This window comes from Podospora pseudopauciseta, chromosome 6 (genome assembly GCF_035222475.1).
Source record: "Podospora pseudopauciseta strain CBS 411.78 chromosome 6, whole genome shotgun sequence".
NCBI classification, from domain to species: Eukaryota; Fungi; Ascomycota; class Sordariomycetes; order Sordariales; family Podosporaceae; genus Podospora; species Podospora pseudopauciseta.
This window is the reverse complement of record NC_085895.1, coordinates 3,064,741-3,078,241: the sequence shown is the minus strand read 5'-3', so window position 1 is coordinate 3,078,241 and position 13,501 is coordinate 3,064,741. Positions and strand designations below refer to the sequence as shown.

At 51.0% G+C, this 13,501-nt stretch overlaps 7 protein-coding genes across 7 annotated transcripts; 3 read left to right on the top strand and 4 right to left on the bottom strand.

The window, feature by feature from the left end:
* Nucleotides 1-31: 31 nt before the first annotated feature.
* QC763_607410 (uncharacterized protein) lies at nt 32-1,518 on the top strand (the record flags this gene model as incomplete). Its single annotated transcript, XM_062914582.1, has 3 exons — nt 32-216; nt 392-914; nt 970-1,518. 3 exons carry the CDS (start codon nt 32-34, stop codon nt 1,408-1,410), a joined length of 1,149 nt encoding a protein of 382 aa, XP_062763267.1. The 3' UTR covers nt 1,411-1,518.
* A 59-nt stretch (nt 1,519-1,577) lies between these two features.
* On the bottom strand, nt 1,578-3,271 carry QC763_607400 (uncharacterized protein; the record flags this gene model as incomplete). The annotated part of the gene is made up of 2 exons (XM_062914581.1): nt 1,578-2,974; nt 3,121-3,271. 2 exons carry the CDS (start codon nt 3,269-3,271, stop codon nt 1,578-1,580), a joined length of 1,548 nt encoding a protein of 515 aa, XP_062763266.1.
* Nucleotides 3,272-3,946: 675 nt separating this feature from the next.
* QC763_607395 (uncharacterized protein) lies at nt 3,947-5,078 on the bottom strand (the record flags this gene model as incomplete). The annotated part of the gene is made up of 2 exons (XM_062914580.1): nt 4,302-5,078; nt 3,947-4,244 (listed from the first exon to the last, which is right to left on the bottom strand). Exons 1-2 carry the CDS (start codon nt 4,754-4,756, stop codon nt 3,947-3,949), a joined length of 753 nt encoding a protein of 250 aa, XP_062763265.1. The 5' UTR covers nt 4,757-5,078.
* A 154-nt stretch (nt 5,079-5,232) lies between these two features.
* Nucleotides 5,233-7,037, top strand: QC763_607390 (uncharacterized protein). The gene is made up of 4 exons (XM_062914579.1): nt 5,233-5,652; nt 5,705-5,798; nt 5,852-6,296; nt 6,351-7,037. Exons 1-4 carry the CDS (start codon nt 5,545-5,547, stop codon nt 6,913-6,915), a joined length of 1,212 nt encoding a protein of 403 aa, XP_062763264.1. The 5' UTR covers nt 5,233-5,544; the 3' UTR covers nt 6,916-7,037.
* A 127-nt stretch (nt 7,038-7,164) lies between these two features.
* On the bottom strand, nt 7,165-8,772 carry QC763_607385 (uncharacterized protein). Its single transcript, XM_062914578.1, has 3 exons — nt 8,311-8,772; nt 7,955-8,212; nt 7,165-7,898 (listed from the first exon to the last, which is right to left on the bottom strand). Exons 1-3 carry the CDS (start codon nt 8,334-8,336, stop codon nt 7,292-7,294), a joined length of 891 nt encoding a protein of 296 aa, XP_062763263.1. The 5' UTR covers nt 8,337-8,772; the 3' UTR covers nt 7,165-7,291.
* A 970-nt stretch (nt 8,773-9,742) lies between these two features.
* On the top strand, nt 9,743-12,019 carry QC763_607380 (uncharacterized protein; the record flags this gene model as incomplete). The annotated part of the gene is made up of 3 exons (XM_062914577.1): nt 9,743-9,896; nt 9,966-10,248; nt 10,312-12,019. The coding sequence occupies 3 exons, from the start codon at nt 9,743-9,745 to the stop codon at nt 12,017-12,019; spliced, it is 2,145 nt and encodes a 714-aa protein (XP_062763262.1).
* QC763_0097100 (uncharacterized protein) lies at nt 11,991-13,490 on the bottom strand (the record flags this gene model as incomplete). The annotated part of the gene is made up of 3 exons (XM_062906330.1): nt 11,991-12,737; nt 12,798-12,956; nt 13,466-13,490. 3 exons carry the CDS (start codon nt 13,488-13,490, stop codon nt 12,580-12,582), a joined length of 342 nt encoding a protein of 113 aa, XP_062763261.1. The 3' UTR covers nt 11,991-12,579.
* Nucleotides 13,491-13,501: the final 11 nt, after the last annotated feature.

Here is a 13,501-nt window from a genome sequence, read left to right as displayed (position 1 = left end):
CCAGGCAGCGGTCGTCAGGTGGTGCGGCGTCATGTCGCAGACTCGGATGGTGGGTTGGATCATCGTGATCACGCACAGCCAGTTTTTGATCGAGCTGGATCCTGGGGAGGACACTGCAAAGGTTCTAGTTGTGACGGCAAAGATGGGGCGGGGAGGGGGGACGGAGTTGTCGATCGACAATGGACGTAGCATTGGCGGAGGTTCTTCCGTGACCGGGTAACTGGTAGTACGCGCGCTTGTTGGGTAAATACCTTGTTTTTCCAAGCGCGCCAATCGCCAAGAATGAAGGGGATGGAGCTAGACGGATTTTTTTTTGCATCAATGGGAATTCGTGAGATTAATAAAGGTTACGGTCGCCTCGAACTTGACACCACATCTGACATGCGAATAGTACCTCTCGAGTTTTTCACAACACTTCATCGGTAGCGTTTACAGCCCTCCCAACCTCAAACCTCACCACCCACCTCCCAAACCCTCACCCCTATCCACCCAAAATGAGACTCCCCCACGTCCTCCTCTCCCTCCTCCCCCTCAGCGCCGCCCAACTCCAACCGGTCCCCACCTTCGGCCCCCCTATCCCCAGCCGCGCCAAAATGTTTGTTTACGCCCCCCCAAATCTCCCCCCTAACCCAGCTATTCTCCTCGGCGTGCACTACTGCACCGGCACCGCCCAAGGCTACTACAACGGCAGCCCCTACAAACGCCTCGCCGACGAGAAAAAGTTCGTGGTTGTCTACCCTGAATCACCAAACGAGGGCGGCTGCTGGGATGTGAGCTCTAGGGCTACGCTGAAAAGGGATGGCGGGAGTGATAGTCATGCGATTGCCAATATGGCGAGGTGGGCGGTGGAGAGGTATAACGGGGATAAGGAACGGGTGTTTGTTATTGGGGAGTCATCGGGGGGGATGATGGCTGTAGGTTACCCCTATACCTGAGCTGAGCTGTGAATGTGGTGCTAATCATGACCAGAGTATCCTCGCTGCTGCGTATCCTGATTTGTTCAGCGCGGTTATTAACTACTCCGGTGTAGCAGCCGGCTGCTTCTTCACTGACTCCGTTGCCGGCTGGAACGGGAACTGCTCAGGGGGGAGGATGAACTTGACACCTGAAGAGTGGGCGAGGTGGGTGTTGGATGCTTATCCGGGTTATAACGGGACGAGGCCAAGGATGCAGGTTTACCATGGGAGTGCGGATGATGTTATTGCGCCGGCGAATTACAACTACTCCATTGCGCAGTGGACGACCGTGTTTGGGTACCCTGGGACGCCCCTGGAGGAGAAGAGGGATGTGCCTGAGAGAAGGTATACCACGCAGGTGTTTGGGGAGAAGTTGACGGGGATTTGGGCGGAGGGGGTTGGGCATGGGGTGCCGGTGCATGGGGAGGAGGATATGAAGTTCTTTGGGCTGTGAGTGACTGCAAGATGGTGTGGTGTCTCGGGAAACATGGCGTTATTTCCATGGGGGGGGGGGGCTGGAAGTGAAATCGGTGCTATAAAAGTGATAGAGAAGAAGCCCCGGTATGCAACTGTCTGACCCTTTGCACCATGTGAAAACACCATTCTCGAGCTGATCCTCCGTCAGAAGTACGTCCTTTTCTGCGTCTTCGCTCTCACCCTATACTCCAAAAGAAGACTCCTCCCTCTCTCCGCTTCCTCGAAAATGTGCCCCAAGCCGTACTTCTCTGGGTTTTGACACATCGGGCAATTACGAGCAAGCCCGTCATCCTCATCTTCGTGGGGTTGAAACTCCCGAGCATCGTGATAGCTATCGCCATCTTCATCTTCGTACCAAATATCCCCGTCCTCATCCATTTCCGCTCGGTAGCCGGCCATACACAAGGCGTTCGTGAGCAGGCAAACGAACGGGAATCGAGACATGCGTAGTTGACCTTCCGGTGTGGATATCGTATCGTAAAAGAGTGTGATCCCTGGTCGGACATTCTGGTTGTCTCCCCCGTCAACATCACAGTTACAGAGACTTGAACCGCTGTCCCTGTCATTGTAACTCCGGTGCTGTTTTCGACAATCACAGTCACCATCTTCGCTGCCTGAATCCGTATCGTCATCAGAAGATTCCAGGGAATCATCTGAATCGCTGTCCCTATCAGAACCAACATCATTTGGCGTGTCTGTTTCAGCTAGGTAAATGTGTCCCCTGCTACACCAAAAACTAGTTCTTGCAGGTGTTCTCGTGTGCTCTGCGTCTTCGTATTGTATAATGGTTTCCTTCGGAAAGCCGCACAGGGCACTGCCGTTCTCGTCTGATCCCGAAGGGTAGAACAAGAGGCCTCGAATCCTGTAGCTGCAGGCTCTTGCTACCTCAGGGGTCTGGATATGCCCACAGTAATCATACCATGACTTAAAGAATCCAATGCCATGATCTAAATGCTGAATCCAAGCAGTCCTAAATAGCTGGTGCGGGTTTGAGTCATGGAGAAGAAGGTGGGTGAGCATCGCTTCTTCTCTAAGAAAGTCAAAGCAAACGTCATGGTTCCGACCTACTACCCTTGTCATCATCCTTTCCCAAAACCCAGTCCATACATCGTTTGACAAAGAGTCAGATATGTTGGTATTTGCGCCACACTGAAGAAGCCAGTGGCCCATTTCGTAAGATTTGAAATCCATACAGCGTTGTAAAGGTGTGCCACCCCAAACGCCATGCCCAGAGTTGATATCTGCACGAGCTTCGCGCAGTATTGAGCCGGCTAGAACACTGTTGCCCATACTAGCCTCATGAAGCGGCGTCATGTAGTTATCTCCAGTATTCGGATCTATTCCAATGGCCCCCATGCCAAAAAGAAGCATTGGAATATCGTTGTAGTAAGCAGCGGCATGTAGTAACGACATCGATGATTGGCGTGTAGGGTTCCAATCTGAGAACCCCACGGAGTGCAGTAGCTTGAGTTGCCATTTGTACCTTTGATGCGCCACAGCGTCTATCAAATCGGCGGGTCTGGATTGGAAAGACTCTAAATCTGCACCATGAAAAAGCAATGACGAGACCGAACGCGAGAACCCGAGCCCAAAGGCAAACAGAACTGCCGGTCTTTAAACTGTCAGCGAGGCCTGCTAGAATACACCCAACGACGGAATCGGTTATGGAATGGTCGACTTTACTTACAAGCCCGTACTGCCATTGAAGACATTAGGATCGCAGCCTCTGTCAAGAAGATACCGAAGCAATGCACCACCTCGGAACTTGGTAAAAGGCGATTGAAGTGACTTGTCTTGATCACTTTCAGTGGTCCTAAAAAGATGCTACAGTTCAACATCAGCAGAGTGACTCAGAATCACCTTTGTGGAAGTACTGCCCCCACGGACTGTGTTCTGTAAACAGACCTCGAGTAAACCTCTCCGGGTTTCATCATCGACATCATTAACGCTGGCTTCTCCACTTTCCAGCAAGTGCTTGACTGTAACCATGTCCCATTCATAGCAGGCCTGGAATATAGGAGCACTGGTTGGTCGGATGTTGATGATTGTGATAGCACAATTCATGCCGGGCAAACTCATCCAAGTCCTGGCAAACTGCCTTGCCTTTATCTCAAACTGAAATATCCGTTGACCAAGTATCTTGAGTCTGGCCCTGAATTTTGCGTGGGCCCTCCGCTCATTTTTCTTTGACAGAAGTGCGACGACCATCCCACCAACGCAAGGTCTTGTGACGGTAATCCCAAACAACTGATCATCCGGTCCAGTGGACCAATGGTGTCGGGCAAAATGCTTCTTCCAGTCGTTCTCGGTCATCAACTGTTCAACCTTCGAAAAAACCCTCTCTGTTGCTGGCTGTGGAGTATGTTGTCGAGGGAGAGATGAAATGTCCCGCGTTTTCCGTATTGCGCTATCAGCTCGCTGCTGGGGAATATCTGATATTGGGCGGGGCATGGCCTGCGCTGACGCTGGTTCTTGGTTTGCAATATTCTCTCGCAGTTTTGATAAGTCACCGCTTAATTGCTCGTGGGAGCTGACCAGGCCCTAAAGCTTGTATGTAAGCCTTTGCGAATAGTGATCAACTGACTTTTAATAAAAAGTAACGTTACCTGAACCTTGATATCATTTTCAGTCTGTAACTGCAATATGGACAACAGCGTATGGTCAGCATTTGCTTTGAATTCAGATATCGTGTAGTGTTGAGCCTCGACGATGGTTTTGACGTCACGAGCTGACTGCAAAAAGTCTGCTCGGAATGTCTGCTGCGCGAGTTGCATCGCGGAGAACGATGTCCAGATATGGGAGTTGAGCCGGCTGTGATACGATATCTACGTAAGACAATGGTCAGGAAGTCAAGAGGGATCGACTTACGTATTAAGAATTAGCATGACTGTATCCAGGACCATCTCTGCTTTCCTTAGCTCCTCGATAACCATCGTTGACCTTTTCTTATCGATTAGGGACCACAGCAGCCTCCGACTGAAGTTGCAGCCAGGTTTTGGTGTCGAGGATTGCCCAGCAGTGTTGTGAAGTGTCGTGAGGTTCTTCAATGCCCTCTCACTTCCCAGGAGGGAGCTAAGGAGCATGTCCTTGTGGGTAGCTGGAAGAATATCTTCCACGCCCGTCATTAACAAATCCTGGCCGAGAGCCTGAAACTGTTGAATGATCATCTGTAACGAGGCAAGCTTCGCGCTCAAGTTTCTGAGCTCGGCTGGGGCGTTGATGAATGACTTTACGAGCTGGGTCGAAGTTTTTCCGGCCTTGATGCATAGCTCCAAGAGCTGGCCGATGGCCGCCACCGCCCCAACGATCTCGAGAGGCTCCATTTTGCTGTAATCGTCCTGGATGAAGAGAGAAATCCTGAGGGTTTCAGCGAAACTTGATAGTTGTCGGTGTTAATGTTTCTGTCAAGGCGAAGGAACAGCGCATAGACGTCGGGCAATGCATGCAAGTCAAGCGGGGTTGAGGCAGGGCAGTAACTGCTAGTCACCAATCATGGTGAGAACTGAGGTAGATAGATGCATGTCCAGACGCCACGGCGGAAGTTGCCGCGGGCTGTGTACCACAGGCATTTTTCTGGTGAATTGGCGATGTTCGTGGGGGGGCGTTAGGACCGCATTTCGTGGGAAGCAGGCTCAGAGAAAGTGGTGGCTCTGGATTGGTCTCGGAAAAACTCTTGGAGGGCATTTCTGCAAGGAAAGCGCGACGGTAACCCTAACCCACACGACAGCGTGCCCATGGAGCAAGTCCCTAGGTGCAGGAAAACGTCTACGCAGAACCTTCCGAATCTGGCTGCAAGCGCCGGACGTACTTGAGGTGAACATCATGGTCACAGTCTACAGATTTCTCCTGCAACGATCATACGGCTTTGTGGCGACGTGGTTTAGCGCCCCAATCGGCTATAACCTGAAGGCAAGTAGAAACGAAGCGGAGGGCCCAGCGACAGAGTGACGTAAGGTGCAGGTACCGGAGTATCTCAAACCCATCTATCAGACAATGCTGCTCAAGAAGTTCCCAAACATACCTAGGCTTTATAAGAGCTGTGCCCGTCAAAGTGTTTTCATCCCATGTCTTCACAGCATCAGCATCGATATTCAGCATTGCGGTCGTCACGATGAAGTCCTGGAAGGTTGCACTACTACCCGCACTCGCCAATACCCGGCTGACCGTGGCATTGGATAATGGAGTTGGGTTGAAACCTCATATGGGTTGGAGCAGCTGGGTACCGACAAGTCCCTTCCTGTATGCTTACCGGGTGCTGACTTTGTTGGTAGAATGTCGCTCAATGCAACGCAGCCTCAGCCAGGTATGCCCTCGCAACAGCAGACAAGTTCATTTCTCTTGGACTCAAGGACCTTGGGTATGAATGTAAGTTCTTCTGAGCTCAGTGTTTGCTAAAAAAATGCGCTCATTCATCCTAGACATCAACATCGACGACTGCTGGTCCACCAAGAGCCGTGACAGCTCTGGAAGGCTCGTACCCGACCCAGCCAAATGGCCCAACGGCATCAAAGCCGTCACCGACAGGATCCACAGCATGGGACTCAAGTTCGGCCTGTACGGCTGCGCTGGCGACAAGACGTGCGCTGGATACCCAGGAAACGAGGGCCACGAAAGGGGTGATGTGGACCAGTTGGTGAGTTGGGGAGTCGACTTCTGGAAGTATGACAACTGCTACACACCCTGCCGTCAAAATCCTCGCCCTCAAACTTGTACCAGCCCGGCCGGCAGCACCAAGACATGGTACGCGCCCATGAGAGACGCCATTCTCGGAGTTCAGAACACCAAAAAGTTGCATTTCAACCTCTGCAACTGGGGCCGTGACGAAGTCTGGACTTGGGGTGCTAGCTACGGTCACTCATGGAGGTACGTCGTAATCGCCCACCATCAACACCCCTTACCAAGGCTAACAGATAGCAGAATGAGCGTAGACAACTGGGGCGACTGGGCCAGTGTCGAGCGTATCGGCAGTGCAGCCGCCGGGATCTACCAGCACAGTGCTCCAGGCGGCTTCAACGACCTCGACATGCTCTACCTTGGATCCTCCAAGCTCAACACGAACCAGGAGAAATTGCACTTTGGTCTCTGGGCCATCACCAAGTCTCCTCTCGTACTGGGCTTGGATCTCGAAAAGATTTCCAACTCCACCCTGGACATCATCCGGAACAAGGGCTTGATTGACATCAACCAGGACTCTCTCGGCAAGGCGGCAACAACCTTTCGTCCTCCCGGTGCGCCAGCACCAGTAAATGGCAAGATCTACCCGTATTGGGCTGGGCCGCTGTCGGATGGTGTGGTTGTTGGGCTTTGTGCTGGCACTTCGGCGGGAACCTACAGCGTCAACTTTAAGGATGTCCCTGGCTTGGGTGGCTCTGGATCGTATGAGTGGAGGGAGATGTATACTGGCCAGACTGGGAAAGGGACGAGTGCTTCGTTCAATATCGGCCTGCACGATATGCGCGTCATCAAGGTCATGAAGGTTTAGATGGAGATATGAAATGGCCCCAAAGATAGGCAGTTGGATGGCTGCAACCAAGGTTGATCGGGTCTTGGATAGGTAGGTAGTTTAGGGTATTTAAATACATGTGCTTGGCAGGTCCTTAATCATGGTTCTGCTGGAGTGAGCCTGAGTCTTCATTCTTTCATCTGCCGCGGTAATCGCACTTTCACGACCCCTACTTAACACCCTTTGTTTGCTATCATTAACCTGAATGTGAACAAAGCTTTCTGAACAGATCAACTAATATTCAGCTTTAATTAGTGTGTCTAAATGAGGTCCTTGCCTGCAAGTCAGGTAGGTAACCAGGTCTATAACATGCCCTCAGTAATAATTCGTCACCACGATGACATTACCTTACTCTTCAACCCAACAACGGCCTCCTCTCCTCCTCCTCACCAACAACCCCATCCTCATACCCCTCCCCATCTGTCTCCAAGAAGATCACCCGCCACAGACTCCCCCCCGTCAAGGCCACATCCAAATGCCTCAGCGCCAGCGCAAGCAACACCCCCTGCCCAATCGCAAAAACAGCATAATCATACACAACAAACCCAACAGCCTGAAACCAAAAGACAAACACCCTCCAGTTCAACAAATTCCCATCCGGGATCTTGTCCCACTGAAACACCAGCCGCCCCGACCAAGTCACCGAAAGCACGGCAAACAAGACAGCCTGCACCGCCAGCCCGAGCAAGCTCAGCGCACTGTCTTCATGTCTGTGGCGGATGATCTCGCGGGCTTGGGCCCCCATGGCGAAGAAGCAAAGGAAGAAGACACCAGGGTTGATGAACATCATGTGTATCGCTGAGAAGAAACCCAGAACCCATTTGTGGTAGGGGTCGGTGGTGTCGACGAAGAGGGCGTCGAGGAAGAGGGGGATGAGGGAGATGGTGAGGAAGGAGATGTATATTAACATGATGTTCGATGTGTCTCTGGCGATTGGGGAGTAAATGATGGCTAGAAGTAGTCTGCTTGAAAGTGTTAACTTTGTTCTCTCGGTCGTTTCCACCGAAGAAGGACTAACATTATGATCCAGGCAATCCACACAGCCGTGAAGTGAACGAGGTTGAGGAGATCACCTAGGTTGGGCGGATCGTGTACGAACGAGTCAGATCCCTCGCAACGGTTGTTGACTAGGTGGAAGAAGGAGATTGTGAAGAGCTCGGTGGCGATGATGAGGTTGAAGAGGACGTAGTAGAGGGAGATGCCTGTACTATCGCGGCGATGATAAATGCGGGCGATTTGTGGCTCGAAAGATAGAAGTGTTAGGATGAGAAAGACGCTGTTTTTCGCCCAAAGGCTTCAAGGTCAGTATATGTGCGGACTGTAGTATGTCATGGGAGTGAGGGGTGTCGATAGATGCTGGTAAGGTTGACTTACCCTCGAAGCCAGTCTGGGACTTCCATGGCTGGTGGAGAAGGCAGAGACCACCAAAATAAAGAGGATTCTGTGGCTTCGCTCGTTTTTCTTCTTTGATGTCTAGGTACTTATTTGAAGCTAAATAAGAGCCGTATCAAATTAAGGGGTCGGTATTGAGAGGACGAGCGCTTTTTATGATGTTTTGTTAAGGGGTTTTGAAAAAAGAAAAAGAACGGAAAGGCTTTTCTGTTAAGCTTGCGGTGGTGCTGTGTGAAATTTGGCGCATACGCAGGTCTCTTGGAAAGGAGCTCGGACGGTGTCTCCTCTGAGCAGATGTGAGGGTGAAAAGGGAGTGGTGCGATCAACACTAAAACCGGGCACTCATAAGCAAACCGAGGATGGTCCAGCTTACTTATGCTACCAATTCTGTGAGTGGCAACGGCTATCCACCATCTGAATTCGTTGTTTGCTAAGGTTCTGAGACCCAACTGTTTTGTCGGGCCTGGGGTAGAGAGCTGAAGGTGGCGCGGGGTGAATCCGGGCCTGTAGCACATGACATCGCATCCAACTTCGGACTAAGTAAGATAACAAGAGCTCAGATTCATGATCCTCCTAATAAAACAGTTGCCGATATGTCTTTAATCCAGAGTTTACTCACCATACACGGAAGAAGGACAGAGAAAATACCGGTGGCTTACCTACCCAGGTACTATTCGCATGGATCAATGTATCGGGCTTGTCTTCATTGTATGGCTCACGATTGAGAGACTTCATTCACATCAATGATAGCCTCAAATGTCCTGCCTCGGACCCCAACAGATGTGGCGTCTCGGATACATGTGGCCAAGCTCAGCTGGGTCTTGCATCCCATATCTCGCTCCTCTTCGGCTTAGATGAAGGCTGAGGTATGAAGACCGTAGTTTGATATTCGAGTTGGAGATGGGATTTGCAACTGCCGTCAATGCGAATAATGTTTGTGACTGGATGGAGATAGAGCTTTGCACAATTGTCACAATGGTCTGACAGACTTGAGTTGTATAAAGATATCGGCAAGATGGAACTTCTTGGACATCATGCCCTGCTTCGTTCTCACTCTCGAATCCAACACACATATCATTTTTCCGCACCAGATACTCGGCACCATGAAGGTTGCCTTTAAGTTGGCTTTAGCTGCCCTGGTGGCAGCAGGCTGTCTTGCGCAAGAAAACAATGCTGGAAAACCCACGGGACCTGGTGAAGGAATGCCAGACGATCTGAAGGATCCCAAAGGCCCTACCCACGGAATCACCCCGGACATGAAGGTAGGTGATCATACAGATTTCAGATTTCAGTTACCTTCATCAGGTTATCACCATCAACTATGTGACAAATATCTAATTGGAGCCTCCCCCTACAGGCTGCTATTGTACACTTTGAGGGCGACACCTGTGATGACAGGAAGAAACAAGACATCATGAATGAAATGCAACATGCCGTGGACATGGCCCTCCGCGCCCAAGAGTTTCTTACCGAGGGAAACTATTACGATCACTTCTTCGCCAAAGGACTCAGGGAAAAAGAGGGCTTCGAAAACGATATACGTGAAACCTACCGCCGCATAGCAGACTGTAAGTCAACCCTGGTTCCTAGCCCCTTAGTCTCCATGTGCTCAATGATCTGACATCATACAACTGCAGTGCTTTCAGGAACCTCTTCAAGCTACACCTTCAAAGTCAACTGCGATAACAACAGCCCGGCCTGCGCACCGAAGAAGAATTGGTGGGCAGCCATGAACGACAAGGACAAGAGGATGACATTCTGCGACAAGTTCTTCGACACCAATGACATTGGTGAGACACAGCCCGCGCTGGACAACAACTGCGACTCCCTGAAGGATCTTCGGCAAGCCCAACGAACAAGATCTTCTATCATTATCCACGAGGCCTCCCATACAAGATACGCGATGCGTGATAACGATCCGTAAGTTAGCTATATGCGCGTTAGTGTTTGCACCGTTATGAATACTAACTGTCTCCTAAACAGGGCTGTGGATGTTGCCTACGGTTACACTGGGTGTACCAGCCTTCCTCTTGGGTTATTCGACCGCGCATGCGCACCGTATGGTGGGCTGAAAAAGAAACAGGATGGCAGCTTTACCACTCCAATCTGCGGGAACAATGCCGGCGGCGAAGGGTTCTGCAATGGCGATATGAGCGCTCGGAATGCAGACACCTACTCCCATGTTGCGGCCGGGGTGTTCTTCTCAAAGGAGTGCAACCGAGAAATCCCACATCCTACCAATAATGCAGGGAGCAGCGGTGGCCAACCAGGTAACACGGCGGGTGTTCCTGGTAAAGGCGGTACAATCGGTGTTCCTCCAAAGCCTGCGACTAGAAGACATCCTCGCCAAAGACCACGTCTGAACGCCGACACATATCAGCATGACGCACCTGCAGACTCTGGGCTGAATCAACCTCGTCATCCACTCCGGTCAAGGGATGAATCATGCCCCTTTGTCACCGACGCCATCGTTTGGGACGGCAGTCCAGAGGAAATCGACGCTACCGGCGTCATTGGCTTCGCTCACTTTGGCGACTCCTACGCCTCAGGCATGGGCACCGGAACAACCTCGACCGACAAGTGCCGAATCGGATCCAACAACTACGGTGATCTCCTCAACAAGTTCTTTGACAACAAGGAAATAGTGTACGACCGCCGCTCCTGCTCCGGAGACACAACCGAAGGCCTGTACAAGAAGATCGAAGAGTGGGATCAGAAGAAAGCCGACGAAACCAACGTCATCACGCTCACCATCGGTGGCAACGATTTGGGTTTCTCTGACCTCGTCTGGTACTGCGTCATCACGCCCAACACAGCTCACTGGGGGAGTACAAACCGCAAAAACTGCGAGGAAGCGGAAAAGAAGGCCCGCGCACACATGGATGACAGTTCACCCAACGGCCTGCGCGCCCGGCTGAAGGATGCCTACCTGCGCGCTCTCGGGCGGACCAAGCGCAAGGACACACAGCTCTACGTGGCAGGCTACCCGACCTTTTTCAACGAGGAGACAGACGACTGCGACGGCGCGAGCTTCCACTACTGGTTTGGTGAAAACAGACCTCCCTCCGACTGGCCCGCCAATCGAATCGTCTACCTGACCAAGAGTTTGAGAAAAGAGCTCGACGATCTCGTCAGGCAGCTTAACGAGGTCATCCAGTTCGCCGTGAACGACGCCAACACCGAAGGTGGCCAAGTCCATTATGTCGACGTCGACCAACGCTGGATAGAGGGAGGACATCGCTGGTGCGAGCCGGGCGTCAAGGATCCTGATTCTAACCGCGCCGATACTTGGTTCTTTTTGAGTGGCTGGAAGGATATCGAGCCCAACAACGCCGCCGGGGTTGATGGTGGAGAGGTGGAAAAGGATGAAACGCAGATGCTCATTGAAAGTGGCGAGATCAAGCTGCCCAGTGAGGAGACGTGCAACTCTACCGCCAGTGAGGGTCGCGATCCGTACGAATCATACCTGTGTTACGTGGCAGAATTGGTAAGGGAGGAGCCGGAGGGAGAGGAGGCCAAAAGAGTGAACGGTGCAAACGATTTCATTTCTGGCAAGGATGGAGCCAACATCCAGGACGTGTCTTGGTACGCGCCTACCAGGCAGATCAAGACTTTCCACCCCAGGACCGTGGGCATGTTTGCGTACCGCGATGCTATTCTGGAGAAATTGGAAATCAATGGACAGTTGTAGTTGCCCTGGCGGCGCACGCTACTTGTCTGGGTCTGACCCCTTTGAACGGACTGGCTGGCCGGTCGTCAAGTTGAGACTCCTTTCCTTTGGCTTTTTGATTTACTATAGAACAAATGACAATAATTAATAGTAGTAATTCCACTGACGCTTTCTCTTCATCTTTCTTAACAAATCTCAAAAGAGAGGTAGGTAGCTACCCCGCCATCATCAAGTATTTCTCCTCCTCATCCAAGAAGGTTTCCACACCGGAATGAACAGATATTGATATTTCTCCAACCACGGCACGTCCTCATCATCCCTCTACAACACCCTATTCGTGAGGGAGGGATAAGCCCATTTCCCATGCTTATTTCTACACGGCTTGTCCACATACAACGGATATTCTCAAATGCAATATCTATCCTCTATCTTTGTGCCCCATTCGAAAGTTCGAGATCCATATCGCCAGGGAATACCCCGCCACAACTCCCCATCAGGATCCAGGCACTGATCATCTGTAAGGTCCATTGAATTCTTGACGGTGGCTACCACTCCTTCGACTCTCTGGATCAGGTGAAGAACTACGTCGGCGTAGTCTTCTCGGTCATCATGCGACCCAAAAGGGTCGAGATTTTTGGCAGTGGGTATGATGTGGTCGAGGTAGGTGATGGGTTGGACTCTGGATCCTTCTTCTTTTTTTCGGTTTTTTTTTCGGGTGGAGAGTATTTCCAGTGTTCGACTGTGCCAATGGTTGTCCTGATGTCACCAACAAAATGCTTTGTCGATTTGCTAGACTCACTTGTTCTTGGGTAGTAAAGCAAGTTTGTCCTCCTCAGTGCAAAGCCGTGAACCTCGCAGTAATAGGTCAGGGACCATCTGGCTCGCCTGTTGAGCCTTTTGGTATATCTCTGAGCATATCTTTCGTAAATTGCTTCTGGACTGCCGTTGTCTTTGCGTTCTAAATAGTCTTTACCTAGCTTCTAGAGAGCTATGATTCTGGTTAGTGTTGGTTGGTCATTATCATCCTGTTCCGCAACCTCATATGTACCTTTGCTAGCTGATGATTAGTTCGTGGCTTGAGGCTGTGTTACTGTGACATGAGTGTCAAGTACGAATAACGAGTATTAGGTGCCTGGAAAGAGAACCTCAAAATAGCTATTAAAGGATATGGTTGCATGGAATCTAAAGAACGTAGAGGATGAAGGCAGGGGTCGTAGTGATACATAAGAGACATGCAGCCTCCCGAAGGGCTTCAAAAGACCTCCTGAGTGCGTTTAGCCTTTGTTCCTATATAGAAAATGGTCACACCTTTACCTTGAAAAGACGAATGGCCCCAGTGAAGCATGATCCAAACCTACAAACGTAAACACTAACCTGCCACTGTGATCACTCAGTTGATCAGTTGCAATCGGTGATAACACAACTGCTGCCCCTCTTTGTGGTAATCCCGACCGAGTGAGAAGACACTGCCGATCGGGCTATTGTCAAACATGGTCCAAATGC

Bases quoted from the DNA above. Each gene is read 5' to 3' on its own strand.
- QC763_607390 (XM_062914579.1), top strand. From the start codon at position 5,545: ATGAAGTCCTGGAAGGTTGCACTACTACCCGCACTCGCCAATACCCGG. The intron at 5,653-5,704 runs GTACCGACAAGT...CTTTGTTGGTAG, and splicing joins ATATGGGTTGGAGCAGCTGG to AATGTCGCTCAATGCAACGC. The intron at 6,297-6,350 runs GTACGTCGTAAT...AACAGATAGCAG, and splicing joins AGCTACGGTCACTCATGGAG to AATGAGCGTAGACAACTGGG.
- QC763_607385 (XM_062914578.1), bottom strand. From the start codon at position 8,336: ATGGAAGTCCCAGACTGGCTTCGAGG. The intron at 8,213-8,310 runs GTAAGTCAACCT...GGCGAAAAACAG, and splicing joins GTCCCAGACTGGCTTCGAGG to CGTCTTTCTCATCCTAACAC. The intron at 7,899-7,954 runs GTTAGTCCTTCT...ACTTTCAAGCAG, and splicing joins TGGATTGCCTGGATCATAAT to ACTACTTCTAGCCATCATTT.